Genomic DNA, 14,923 nt, shown 5'->3' with positions numbered 1-14,923 from the left:
TTTTTTTTTTTTTTTTAAGTTTTTTTTTTTTTAAACCCTTGTACTTAGGTGTATTGTCTCATAGGTGGAAGATTGGTAAGGGTGGGCAATGGGGGTCAAGTGACCTGCCCAGGGTCACACAGCTGGGAAGTGGCTGAGGCTGGGTTTGAACCTAGGACCTCCTGTCTCTAGGCCTGACTCTCACTCCACTGAGCTACCCAGCTGCCCCACTCTATACTACTTTTTATCAAGATGTAATTACCTTCATTATTTCTTTTAATCATATCTCATTGCTTTAGTTTTGTCTGAGATCATGATTGCTATTCCTGCTTTTTTGTCTCAGTTGAATAGATTCTGCTCCAGCCTCTTACCTTTACTCTGTATGTCTCTACCTGCCTCAAATATGTTTCTTGTAAACAACATATGGTGGATTCTGTTTTTTAATTCACTCTGCAATCTGCTTCCATTTTTATGGGTGAGTTCATCCCATTTATATTCATAGTAATCATTAGCATCTCTGAATTCCCTTCCATCTTGATTTCATCTTTTGTTCCTGCCTTTTATCCTTTCACTCTTTCTCTCCACACCTGTGTTTTGTTTTTAGTCACTTTTATTAAATGGCCATACTTTCCACTGAAAGAATATCATCAGTTTTTATGGGTAGGTGATTCTTGGTTGTAAACCCAGCTCCCATGCCTTCCAGACTATCATATACTATAGCCTTCTGGTCCTTCTATGTGGAGGCTCCTAGATCCTATGTAATTCTTACTGGGGCTCCATGATATTTGAATTGTTTCTTCCAGGATGCTTGTAGTATTTTCTCCTTGGAGTTCTCCTTGAACTTGGTTATAACATTCCTGGGAGTGATTTGGAGATTTATTGCAGGAGGTGATCTGTAGATTCTTTCAATTTCTATTTTACTCTCTTGTTCAAGAATGTCAGAGCAGTTTTAGCTTTTGCTGCTACTAAGCTGCCATCTTGGCTCTGCCCCTACCCACCATACTTTGAAAAGACTCTCAAATCCCTCCCTTTTGGCAAAGTCTAATTTGGGCAATGACCTCCTTTATAAAGTCCTCTCCCTCTCACCTCAGGTTAAAATGTTCTTGTCAGTCTTGGATTTGTCTTTTTACATTGCCTGACCATCCTTTTCTCTTATCATATTTCACTCTGCCCCACATGGATTTGTGTACCTGTCACCTCCTATTAGACTATAAAGTGAGTGTATGAACGATGGCATTTTTTACACAATCCTCTGGTAAGGTGCCTACCCAGAGTAGGTTTTTAAGTAATGTTTGTTGAATTGAATTAAACAATGCCAATTAAGTACTTACTTTTTTCCACTTTCATCCTCTTTGATTCCATGAAAGCAACATTTAATCTCTGTTCGGTATATTCTTGAAGAATGTCTTCTCTTGCTGCCAACATTTTCAAAGGATTTCTTGAAGACTGAACTCTACGCATAGGTCTAACAGCACGTTTGTGCTCTGCTACAGGAGAAGTCAGCCTGAGAAGCAGAGGAAACTAAGCTATTTTGGATGTAAACTACCATCAACTGCCATTTTAATCAGGAAAATATTGGGGATTACTGGCTCCAGAGTTCTGGTGTTTCTATTTTTTCACATGCTGCCATTTAAAAAAAAATCTACAATTCTTCTATTACCCTAGAGTCTTCCTATGAAGTAGCAGAATCATAGCATTAGAAGGGACCTTAATTTATGTCAAAGCTACTACCAAGTTCAAGAAAACCTTCCCTGCCAATATTCTTTTTTTTTTGAAAGCCTTTAGTTACTACCTTAGGCTTGATACTATGCATTAGTTCCAAGGCAGAAGATCAGTAATTGATGTGAACTGAAATGTCCCACAAACAAGTAGCTATACATAGTCGAAGAATATGGAAACAATTAGTTGATTAATATGGGGACTCCTTTCAGATAAGACATATGAGTTGCTTAGATCCACAATTATGAGTAAAGTGACATCAGTTCCTTAGAAACAACAGGGCAACAACTGCCCAAACAAATAACTCCTTCCTCAGTAACTAGCTAAGATAAAATGCATTCCTGAAAACCCCTCAGAGTCCTTTCCATCCCTGTGGCCTATCTATTGCCAACCACTATCATTCCACCATGAGGGCTACCCTCCTCTCTCTCTCTCTCAATAAAGCTTGCTTCCTCTGCCATGGAGATTTCTTGAGTCATTCATTCTTTGAACAAGGCCCAAATCTTGCTCTCTACCTCATAAGGGCAAGGCAATGGGGTTAAGTGACATGGGAAGTATCTGAGGCCACATTTGAACCTAGGACTTACAATCTCTAGGCCTGGCTCTTTGTCCAATGAGTCACCTAGCTGTTCTGCCCTGTCAATCTTGAGATATGGCTTTTTTGCTTTTGCTTGAATACTTCTGGTGAAAGGAAAAATGTGACTGTATAAAACATGAAGTTATTGTGGAACAAATTGGAGCAAATAACCTTCCATCTTAAATCTGAATTATATTACTTCTGGTGGTCAGGGATCTAGGTTCTGAGGGCCTTTGGATTTATTTTAGATCTAGAACTAGAATATTCTAGCTCATAATTAGATAAAGATTAACTTTTAAAAAATTTATTTTTATTATCATGCAAACCATACTTTCATATTGGTCATTGTCATAAGAACAAATTCATACATAACCAAATACCAAAATAATCCCTGTCATAAATCTTTCAGGATTGTCCTAGATCAGTGATGGGCAAACTACCAGCTGGCGGGCCAGATGCGGCCCCCTGAAATGTTCTATCCGGCTGAGCGACATTATTCCTGATCTGATGAATACAATGAGTAGGATACAATACAATGAAGCTTCAAAAGAGTTGCCTTAGAAACAGACTGACAGATGAGCATTTTTCTTTCCTTTGGCCCCCTCTTTAGAAAGTTTGCCTATCACTGTCCTAGATCATTGCATTGCTGAGAGTAGCCAAGTTTTCACAGATAATCACCCAAAATTGCTGGTGTTATGTACAATGTTCTCCCAATTCTGCTTATTTTGCTCTGTGTAAGCTCCTGCAGATCTTTCCAGCTTTTTCTGAAATCATCATGCTTTTCATTTCTTATTGTATAATAGTATCCCATCACCATCATGTATCACAGTTTGCTTAATCGTTCGCCAACTGATGGACAATCCCTCAATTTCCAAATCTTTGCCACTATAAAAAGAGCTGCTGTAAATATTTTTGTACAAGTACATCCTTTCCCCTTCTTTACGATTTCTTTGGGATACAGACCCGGAAGTGATATTACCTGATCAAAGGGTTTTATAGCATTTCCTAATTGCCTTCTAGAATGGTTGGATCAGTTAACAACTGTCCCAATTTTGCCACATCCCCTCCAACATTTACCACTTTCCTTATATTAGCCAATCTGATAGGTGTAAGGTGGTACCTCATTTTAATTTGTATTTCTCTAATCAAGAGTGATTTAGAATGTTTTCTTCAAATGATTATTGATGGCATTGATTAAAAATGAACATTTTTTAAGGTTGTGTGGTGCAGTGGATAAGGGACTGGATTCAGGAAGCCCTTGGTTCAAGTTGTACCTCTGATACATATAGACTGTGACCCTGAGAAAATCCCAATGTCCCAGGCTCTCAGGCTGCAAGGTAAAGGCAAGTTGCTCATCTGCATTGGTAGAGGGAGTTCTCATCACTGGTGAAATCACAGAATTCAATCTTATCTACTGAAGACATTTTCATAAAATGATTTATTTCTGTCCCAAACAACAAAGATCCCACAACTGTGGGATTAAACACCAGAGAGAAGCTCTTTCTGTTTCCTGGTGTTAAGAAGTGGGATAACTTCCCTTCCTGCACTGAGAGTACATGAGGCTTTCTTTATGGCATGTATAATGGCTTGGCCCCCTGCTATCATGCTTCGAGAAATGGCAAGCAGTATTATCATGAGGTTCTATTCTACTTTAAAAATTATCTTCTGATGTGATTATTTAGAAATTTTTATCTAATGGACAGCTAGGTGGCTAGATGGATAGAGAGCAGGTCTGGAGATGGTAGGTTCTGGGTTCAAATCTAGCCTCAGACACTTCCTACCTGTGTGACCCTGGGCAAGTTATGTAACCCCAATTGTCTAGCCCTGGCCACTCTTTTGCCTTGGAACTGATATTTATATCAATTCAAAGACAGAAGGTAAATGTTTAAAAAGAAAAAGAAAATTTTATCTAGAGAAGAAGTGGGGGTGGAGGGGATATATGGAGAAGAGAAAGAGGAAGAAGAGTTGGAGAGAATGAAACTCACTTGGGTGCATAAGGATCAAAAATGGCATCAAAGTCCGCACTGAACTCCACTCTTCCTAGAGGCATAGAAGAATCCACACTGCGGTAAAATTTGGAAAAGGTCTCATAGTCATCTAGTTTCATCACCTCTTTCACAGTTTTTCCAGTAATGGTGAGAATGTTTTCTTGCATACCACCAACTATAAAAGAAAGAGTGGAATTGGAATTTATAAAAAGTAAAATAAAAAATAGAAAGTCCCCTATTTTAAAAACTTCCCTAAGCCCCCCAAATAAAGAAAAAAGTCCAGATTCAAAAATGGATGTGTAACAAAAGCTCCTAGTTTATATTGCACCTAATATGTGCCAGACACTGGATTAAGACCAATATAAATATGATTTTGTTTGATTCTCACAACAACCTTGGGAGGCAGGTGCTATTATTACGCCTATTTTACAGATAATGATAGCAAATAATAGCTAATATTTCTATAGTACCTACTATGTGTTAGGCACTGTGCTAAGCACTTTGCAATTATTATCTCACTTGGTCCTCACAACCACTCTGGAAGGTAGGTATGATCTTTTCTCTCGTTTTATAGATGAGGAAACAGAAGCAGAGAAGGATTAAATGACTTGTTTAGGGTCACACAACCAGTAAATGTAAGAAGCCAGATCTGGACTTCAAGTCTCTCATTCTACTCATTGTGCCAACAAGCTGCCACTGAGTGATGCCATTTCCTGTATGTCTTTCCTAGTTACATGAGTTTCTGTGATAAAACTGATGATGTTGAGTGTTGCTGCTTTAAAACTCTGAGTCGCTTAATATGTATTTCTCTACCTCTTCTTGCATCTTTTACATCAAAAAAGAGTTAAATTAGAGGAATTGAGTCTAAGATTCTCAGTAAAAGATGTCCCAAAGTTTTAAGAGCAAACCTAGAGTTCAGCTAAGTGGCACAGTAGATAGAGTATCTGGGCTGGAGTTGGGAGGTTCTACATTCAAATCTGGGCTCAGACACTTCCTAGCTGAACGACCTTGGACAAGCCACTTAACCCAATTACCTAGCCCTTACTGCCCTTCTGCCTTGACCCAGAGTAAGTATTGATGCTAAGATGGAGAGCAAGGGTTTTTAGGAAGAAAAAAAAAGTTTATGTATAGCCCTTGGACACTCAGCTAGGGAGAGGTAAGAGAATCAAAGCGAAGGGCTCCCCCCAAACCTGGTCTTCCTCCCCCACAGCCTCCGTTACTTACCTTTGTTATTTAGCCTTCCTAGAAATGACTCCAGCCGATCCAGCTTCAAGTCAGATTCTAACTGCATGTCTGGTTTGGCTTCTATATCTGAGAAAGAAAGAAGGTGGCACAGGTGAGAAAATATTTGCCAGCTGAGATTTTCCACCTGAAAAAAAAAAAAAAGGAAAAAAAGGAAAATCAGCAGTTTTTGCATCCTTACCTTCAAGGGGTTTGGAAATTGGTGTGGTACCCTTCATTCGGTTGTTGAATGGGGAGGCTACTGGTGTTATGGCCGTAGGGGATGCCAAACCTGGTGGACAAGTGAGGATTATTTTAAATGACAGTTCAATTCTTAGAAACTTAGATACATCATGGTGTGAGACTGGATTGGAACTTGAGACTTCCTGACTATCCAGTGTCCCCATAGCTGCCTAAACTAGCTGATAAATGTCAAGACTAGCAGTGTGGTGCAGTGAAAAGATGGTCAAGGGACCTAGGCTTTACAATCCGGGCTCCAGTACCTACTCCCTGGGTTAGCTTGAGTACATCACTGAACTTTGGAGAATAAGCGGGTTAGATTTGATGGGCTCTAAGCCCTTGTCTATCTCTAAATCAATAACTCCAAGATAGGAATCAGTTTTCTTTAGCAGAGGAGTAATAACAAAAATAACACATACAAACACACACACACACACATATATATATATTTATGTATACATATACATACATACACATATATGAGGGGGAAGATGTATTGACAATAGTAGGCATTTATGGTAAGCTTTCAAAAGATTCTAAAATTCATAAACAAAAGAGTCATAATTTAAATAAAGGGCTCTATTATTAGAAACAATTTGCAAAGCCTTCTTTTTAAGGTACTTAAAAAATTTAACAGTTGGCCCAGTGGATTGAGAACCAGGCTAAGGGGCAGGAGGTCCTGGGTTCAAATGTAGCCTGAGACACTTCCTAGCTATTTGACTTGGGCAAGTCACTTAACCACCATTGCCTAGGTATTACTACTCTTCTGCCTTAGAACCAGTATATAATATTGATTCAAAGATGAAAGGTAAGAGTTTATTTAAAAAATAAATTAGTCAACATCTCCTAAAATGGTTGCTAGTTCTTTAGTGAAGTAAAATCTACCATTGACCACTCTCCTTTCATCCCTACCCTACCATCCCGAGATGTTCTACAATTCAGTGGACATATGGAAGAACACTTAAGATGTGGACGAATATTTAAAAGCTCTATGCTCTCTCCCCAAAGCACTTCTTGACATATAAACCTGTTAGTTGGATGAATTCAATAAAAATTTAAAAACAGAACAAGTAAACAAAACAACTCCCTCAGGTTCCAGGAAATACAAAGAATTTAGTTTTGTGAAAAAAAAAATTAGCCTTTAGGAAGAACTCTAAGGAGCAAGTGCTGCTCAGCACTCAAGACCTGCCATATCCTGTGGTAAATTTCTAACGTGGAAGTTTAGAAGACAATCAAAAGCATTAATTAATGCAGAGATCATTAGCTTTGCAAACTAATAAAGAGAGTTGAGTTGGAAAGCAGATTTCCAAAGCAGCTGGAGAAATCTGTTCATTCTGAATTTGCAGAGGATGGGAGAAAGAAGCCCCTAACCTGCTGAACTACCTCCCCCTACTGTCCAATTCATAGGACAGCAGCAAGAAGGCCACCAGCTGGTGGCTTTTGCAGTTATGGGTCAAAGGATAAAGATTTAAAATGTAGGACTTTTTTTTTTTAAGAGAAAACTAGCCTTCCAATTCCCATGGGAGTTGCTTTATCAAAATCCCTTTGTTCTCTTATAATTTCTCCCAGTTCACTAATGCCTTCCTCTCTCCACATTCACAAATATGCTCAGGTCTCTCCTATCCTACGTAACTTTCTGTTAACTGCAGCACTTTCTTAAGCTATGTACTATTTTTTTCTCCTCTTGTGCACTGCTAATTTTCCAAAAAGTGTATTTTATAGTCATTGTCCCTACTTCCTCTCTATTATCTCAGCATTGGCCCCTTTGCAATATCTTTCAAGATATTCTAAGTAAAATTGCTTCTTGATTTATTTGTTCCATTGAACATGCTTTCTGAATATTCATGACAAAGGACTCTGATTCTTCTCTTTGGCTTGTTCCTGCTTGTTCTTCTTTGCTAACTTCATCTCCTTGTTTTGACCCCTAAATGTACCCATAGTTGACTTCTATCAGTATATCCTCAGCTTTGACAATGTCATCCACTCAGATAGCTTCATCTATTAACTCTATGCATAGTATACAAACACACATACATATTTATGTATGTCTATCTACATGTCTACCTACTTATCTATCTTCTATTTGTCTTTTTCTCTAGTAATCTTTGTCTATCTATCTATCTGCCTGTCTCTCTATGTCTGTCTCTATCTACCTATCTATCTTTCCATCCATGCATCTATCTATCTATCTATCTATCTATCTATCTATCTATCTATCTATCTATCTATCTATCTTTCTATCCATGCATCCATCTATCTATCTATCTATCTATCTATCTATCTATCTATCTATCTATCTATCCATCCATCCANATCTATCTATCTATCTATCTATCTATCTATCTATCTATCTATCTATCCATCCATCCATCCATCCATCCATCCATCCTTCTAAAAGTAAACACCAACTCCCTATAGTAAGCTCAAGATACCTGTTTCTAATGCCTTACCAAATCTCTTTTTATCTGGAGGGCCTGCAGGCACTCTCAAATTCAACATGTCCAGAAGTGAAGACATCATCTTCTCTACATGTATAATTTTCATAAAATCTGAGACTTAAATTTTTTTGAGAAAAATTTCAGGAAAAGAAGCTCGCTAACTCCTCGAATCAAGAAAGTAAAATGTTTGAAGAAAGTGCCATAAAGAAACCTACACTGCATTAGAAGATGCAGAGTGAACTTTGGGATGTAATTGATTGTACTAAAGGGAGTTGAACACATTTATTCTGAATGTAACTCTTATGCCAAAGGGCTTTATGTCAATGCGCCTAGGAAACATTGTTTTTGCTCTCTCTCTTTTATTCCCTCTTATCTCCAATTATTGTAATTTCCTCTTAGAAAATACAATATTGTATGCACTTTTAACTAGGAGATCTTTAGAGGTATAAGCTGGCTATGTTAAATGATTCATTGGAGAGACTAGTCTCCCAAAGAATCACAGGGGGGATTGTGAAGTGTGGATCAAACTCTCTTTGTCTATCAATCAGTGATTTTTAAGTTAATCAATCAAAAAGTTAAGTACCCCTACTTAGTACCTTATCAATCACTAAGTATGAGAGTTCACAAGTCACTTGCTAGAGTGGGTGACAACTCTAGAGGCCACTGTCTCCCCTGCCTCTCCCGTAAAGTGGGGAAGGGACAGGAAATGATGTGGAAAAAGGACTATAAAAAGTCCTGAACTTCCTGTCTAAGGGTCTTCTCCTTGAGGCTTTCCTTTGGAGTTCTTCTTTGGAGTCTCTGCTCCTTGAATCTTTTCCTTTGGACTTCTTCTTTGGAGGATGGCTCGTTGGGGCTTTTAGACTTCATCTTTGACTTGGAGCTTTGGGTCTTTTGACTGGAGTTTTTGGCTTCAGGATTTCAACTTTTGGCTTTGGAACTTCTTGGAATTGGGGACTTTCTTGTTGGGTTCACTGCTGCCTCAGTGAGCTTAGCTCATGAGGATTTTCCTGCATTGGGACCTTGCCTACATCCTGCCTGGCTTGCTGGTGAGTGACTAGGATTCCCATGTGGAGATTAGAACTCTGTTGGGGAGCGAGCTTCATTTCATAGGATCAGCATTTAGGGTAGACTAGGCAGTCTCTTTACTTATTTCCCTTCCACATTTCCCTCTTTTTTACTAATATTCCAATTAAACAAAATTGTTAAAAGCTGCTAATAGTTTTCCTGACTTAAGGGATAATAATCGGCAACCACTTTTTATAACTCCTATTTAATAAAAATCCCAATTTAACCATTATAAACAGCATCCTTCCTAATTTTCTGTCTTGGGTGATGGCATCATCTATCTCACAAGCCATCCAGGCTCAAACCTCAATTGGTCTTTGACTTAGTGCTCTTTCTTTATACTTCACATTTAGGGCAATGAGCCACCAACTCTATATCTCTTCAGATTCTCCATTCACTGTGGGGAAAGCCTGCCTTACTTTTTTATTAATTGCATCCCCAACACTTAACACAATGCGAGGCACATCACAGGCCCTGAATAAATGTTGGATTGAATTGGTTATTTCTCGCCCTCATTTCCAATCTGCTGCCACTGCAGTTAAGGCCTTTACTATTTACTAGGGAAAGGAGGAGGGAATCAACTTTTATTATCATTTGACCTAACTAAATTTTTGCAAGAACTGCTAAAATTTGTATTGTATCCATCAGTCTTCTTCCAATTCATTCTACAAACCTTGGTTAAATTAATTTCCTAACATAAAGTCCTGATCACATTACATATCTACAGGAAAAACAAAAACAAAAACAAAAGTGACCAATCCCTCAAGGGCTCTTCATTGCTTACTAAATAAATGTCTTTACCTTGCAACCTGTATTTCTAACCACATTATATTCCTTTTCACACACCAGAAATTTTAGCCAAACTGAACTATTCTTAGTTCTCCAAATATTTTTTCCATTTTGGAAAACTCTGACCTTTTTGCCACAGTGGCCTCCTTCAGAGGAAAGAGAAAGGTGGTGGTGAATTCTAAAGGTGAAAAGCTTATCTGTACTTTAATTATTGCCGTGCTAACTCAAAGAAGCTGGTCCTATATTCTGCTGGGCACCTTGTCAAATGTGAAAAGAGACTTAAAGTAATTTATAAGCAATGCTGGGCCATGACAAAGATCTTGATCAAATCTGAAATTAATTGGAAAATACATTGCAGTTTCTAAACAGCTGATTTTTTTCATTCTCAGAGACTTCATTTCTTCTACTGTATTGATGCCAAAGCCAACCCAATTTTTATATAAAAATGGTTTTCAGGAGTCAATTCGCTGATACCATCTAGACCAATTTATGTAGCTTTAGTAATATGGAATGGCTCATGTGAAGGAGGGGTTTCCTTGCCCACTGACCTTTCTTTACCATCCTGCCAGCAACGGTAAATTGGGTGGAATCATTGGCTGCTCCTTTTCCTCTGGTCTTCCAAGCTTCTTCTCTTACAGTAATAAGATGCTTCCTCTCCTCAATTGTCATTTGGCTTTCGTGGCCTTCTGCCATTCTCTGTTAAAGAGTTGGAAGAGGAAAAAGAAGAGGAATATGAAGAAAAATGAGAGTCAATACAGGCTAATAAACTATCTTCCTAAACCTATTTTCATCATACGGCAGGCATCTGGATTTGGGGGTTGGGTTGCAATGTCAGATTAATTAACCCTTTGCTTTGCTCCTTATGGCTTTCTTATAATTCCTTGAGATTACCTGAACCAGAGTGATTCTGAGATACTTGCTGGATCTGTGACCTCACTGCGGTGGATATTGCTTCTGGTGATGAAAACCACATGGAAGGGCCCATCCTAATGATTGCTTGATGTCACATGGGGGGCCATTGGTTGCCCCTCACTCTTGACATAAGGCTAGCTCATACACCAACCACTGCATTACAAAAGCAAAACCAGGATTTCATGCTACTCTTATTGATTTTGCAGGAATTTTAGACACTCAAGACTTAAAAAAACAAAAAACAAAAAACACCAAACTTGAGTTTGGCATCAGTCTCCTAGTAGCAGGATTAGAGATTGTATAGGACTTGTGATTTCAATGATATAGAGAATTCCTGGGTAAATAAACTCCTTCTAACAATGTAGGTCAGCGCCTTCCCTACAACTTCTAAGAGAGTTACCTAGAGCAGTAAAAGGTTAAGTGGCTTGTTCAGGGTCACACATACAGTATGTGCTGGGGCAGGACTTGAACTCAGGTTTCCCTGACTTTGAAGGCAGCTTGGCTGCCACACACAGACTTCTGGGGATTATATGAAAAGAATTCAAAGCATCAACAGTATCTAAATTATAATAAAAAATCTATGTTTTAAAAGTTTGCAGATCAGTTGTTTTGGAACTTAGACATTTTCCATATAAACAAACATCACAATGATGGTTAGGTACTTAGGTCAGTCCACAAAAACTTATTTATCCATATATCTAAGGCAAAGAGCACATTTCCCCCCTCCCAGCTCCCATGAAGTCCCAGGAGCAAGATTAGGGGATCTCCTAGTTCAGAGTCACACAGTTTGATGGCTTGGGCAAGAGACCATGCTGGCTAGGGACCAAAGGATCCAAGGAGTTAGAAGAGGAAGAGATAGGATGAGGATTCTGAAACAAAAATAGGGTAAGAGATTCTAGGATCAAGAAAGAATACCAAGGGGTGGGGGTGGAATACAGAAGAGTGAATAGAAGAGCAAGTGAACACAAAAAGAAGCAATAAGGGTTGAAGTGGGAGAGATCAAGGACAGGAATTCTGGGAATAGGGAAGAAGGCATCTAGAGGTGGGAAAGGGTGAGGGCTTGCAAAGTGGGAGATGTTAGGGGAAGCACGGACATATTCATTGTTTACTACCCTCTCTCCTCCCTTACTTCTGGTGATCATGGAGAGAAACAGGTAGCAGTGCCAAGATGCCGGCAGCACAGTGTTTGCCCTATTTTTGTCTCTATGCCTCTCAAATGGGCATGGGATATGCATGGGAAAAAGGAAAAGGAGGCATGTCATTTTAGTGGAAAGACCAACAACAGGAATAGCATTGAGACAAAATGAGATGTGGGGACTTTGTAGGGTTGGAGAAATGGGGGAGAGGAAGATGAAAATCCACAGCAGGAAGAGAACAGGAAAAGGGATTTCTGAAGGAAGACATTTATATTTAAAAGATATTAGATAAACTAGACATACTTAAGTCTAGGTCTGGGGCATTGAGGTGGCACAGTGGATAGAATGCCAAGACTAGAGTCAGGAAGACCTGAATTAAAATCTGTCCTCAGACACTTACTAGTTATGTAATCTAGGGCAAGTCACTTAACCCTGTTTGCCATAATCCATTGGAGAAGGAAATAGCAAACCCTACCAGTATCTTTTCCAACTCCCCTCATTCTCCGCCCCCCCCCAAAAAAAACCCTATGTATAATGTGATCCACCTAGTCATGTAGAGTTGGATATGACTGAATGACTGGACAAAGTCTAAGTCTATCCGTAGCATCTCAGATAGACTTCCCACTCAGGAGCATTTTTGCCTAGGACAGGTTTTTTTCAGGGCACCAGTAGCTGGAATATTGGACTTAGAGGCCATTAAGACTTGAGTTTGAATCAAGCCTCTGCCTCTTACTAGCTTTGTGACTTTGGACAATTCACTTCCCCTCCCTTAGACTCAGTTGCCTCATTTGTAAAATAAGGATGGTGATAAAAGCCTCTACTCTCCAAGTTATTGGGAGGAACAAATGATATAATATATAGAAAGTACTTTTCAAACTTTAAAGCAACAATTAAATGGTAGCTATTACTGTTGTTTCTGTTGTTACTTTGGAACTATTAAGTTTCGACTTTTCTTACAGTCATTGTGAAAATGCTCTTGGCCCTTTACTCCCTACATGCATTATTTTTCTTTGGATGACAGCAGATCTGAGAGAAACATTCAGCACATAGTCAAATGATTAGAATGCCTTGGAGCCACACAATGGAAAACGGGAAATTCAGTGACTCTCAGGATACCTGTGGTCCTTTTTCCTTCCTAATATACCACCCTGCTGAGTCAAGCTAATTTCCCCAAATTAACCAAACAGGAAATGGAACTGAGATTTTTGGACATGTGTTTCATGAAACACAAAAGAGTAGGACTCTGAGGTGGGGCAGAAAGTAAACCACCCCCCCAAAAAAGGAAAGGCATTGTCTCCCCTTTTTCTGAGGCTGCAGGAAAGGGACTGCCTCGAAGAAGGTCCATCTAAGGTCAAGAATTAGGAACATCCCATCTCTTCCAACCTATAAATCTGCTTTCTACAACCTCCTTCTGCCCACTCTGGTTTGCAGCATTCCATTTAGAAGAATAATAAGGTGACATCAGCCAGACTTTCCTAACAGACTAGAAGAGTCTTGGCAATTCTGATAAAGTTCAAAATTTTCCATTACCTATCACAACTGAATGGATTCCTTGCATTTCAGAGGTACGTAGGATTTATATACTCTGAAGCACAGTACACCCTACATGCAACACAGGAAAACCATCTTAGTTGTGGGGTGTGCAGTGGTCAGGAAAACATACAATCAAGTTTGTACTAAGTTTAGAAAAAAAAAAAAAGGTCTTTTCTTACTGACTTTCTGGGATCTAACCTAAACCAGGAATGATTGGACTCAACACTTCATAGATTCCTATCATTGTCTAAAGTTCATCTCAAAAGGTCCAAATGTTTATTCTTTTTGTTATGTGAAAAGTATCATGTCTCCAGAGTCCTGAGGGCGGATGGGTACTGTGTTTAAATGACTAAGAGAAAAGATGTCTATAGAAGCCCAAATGTCCCTTCCTGGAGCACGTGGCTCTCTCCGGATCTCTTGCACGTGGACACGATTGAGTCTGAGAAGGTACAGGTTAAAGGGTAACAGGAGGTGATGCTAAATTATCTTGGCACTAAAGAAAATCCAGAATCCAGAACTATACATGGTTATTATTTTGTTATAATCGGTTTTAGCCTAGACTTGTGATTTCCTCCATGCGTATATGTGGGAATTCCTAATGAGGAAGTTTCTTCTATCAATGTGGATGCCCAGCTATTATGCAGGAGTGTGTGTGTGTGTGTGTGTGTGTGTGTGTGTGTGTGTGTGTGAGTGAGTCAAGGGTAGGATGTGAGGTTAAGTGAACTGTCCACAGTCACAGATCACACATCTTGTAGATATAAAGTTCAGAAGCAGAAGTTGGACCCAGGTCTTCCAGCCTGCCAAGCTGCCTCTGTCCACCAAATCAGCATTTCAGATATTCCCCTCCTGGTATTGTAAGCTCCTTGAGGGCAAGAGCTGTTTTGTTTTTGTCTTTCATTTCTAAGCCTAGCTTAGAAATTTAAATTATTTAAATTAAATTAATTATTTAAATTAAAAGAATTTAAATTAAGCTAACTGCTTTCTGGCAGAATGTTTAGAGTCTTGAACTCCTACAGTTTCCCCCAAACACTTTTGAGCATTCTGAGCCAGTAAACTATGCACCAGCACAGAGCAGTTTGTACACTTTTTTTGGCCAATCCAACTGGTGATTGCATCTGTCCTTCTACCAAAGCAGGTCTTGAACTGCTAAGCAATTTATAGGTGTAGGGAGTTTCCTGGGGCATAGAGATTCAAAGACTTGTCCAGAGCCACACAGCTGGTATGTATTTGAGGTAGGACTTGAACTCAGGTCTAGTTTATACCATATTGCCTCCCCTTAAACTCACAGTTAATGAATACAGCATAATGCTGCCTCCATCTAAATGG

The 14,923-nt window shown here is 39.1% G+C and overlaps 1 protein-coding gene across 1 annotated transcript in view; it reads right to left on the bottom strand.

Moving 5' to 3' along the window:
- The window catches only part of LOC123249832 (supervillin-like), a 101,971-nt gene that overhangs the window by 43,039 nt on the left and 44,009 nt on the right, over positions 1 to 14,923 (bottom strand). Inside the window, exons 5-9 of the mRNA XM_044678941.1 lie at positions 10,565 to 10,712; positions 5,687 to 5,776; positions 5,488 to 5,574; positions 4,261 to 4,438; positions 1,311 to 1,483 (exon numbers count right to left, since the gene is read on the bottom strand). Coding sequence (XP_044534876.1) covers positions 1,311 to 1,483; positions 4,261 to 4,438; positions 5,488 to 5,574; positions 5,687 to 5,776; positions 10,565 to 10,712 — 676 coding nt within the window. The remainder of the gene's footprint in view (positions 1 to 1,310; positions 1,484 to 4,260; positions 4,439 to 5,487; positions 5,575 to 5,686; positions 5,777 to 10,564; positions 10,713 to 14,923) is intronic.

This window comes from Gracilinanus agilis, chromosome 5, assembly GCF_016433145.1.
Source record: "Gracilinanus agilis isolate LMUSP501 chromosome 5, AgileGrace, whole genome shotgun sequence".
Lineage (NCBI taxonomy): Eukaryota > Metazoa > Chordata > Mammalia > Didelphimorphia > Didelphidae > Gracilinanus > Gracilinanus agilis.
The sequence above is the reverse complement of the archived record's forward strand: the minus strand, read 5'-3'. Positions and strand labels throughout refer to the sequence as shown.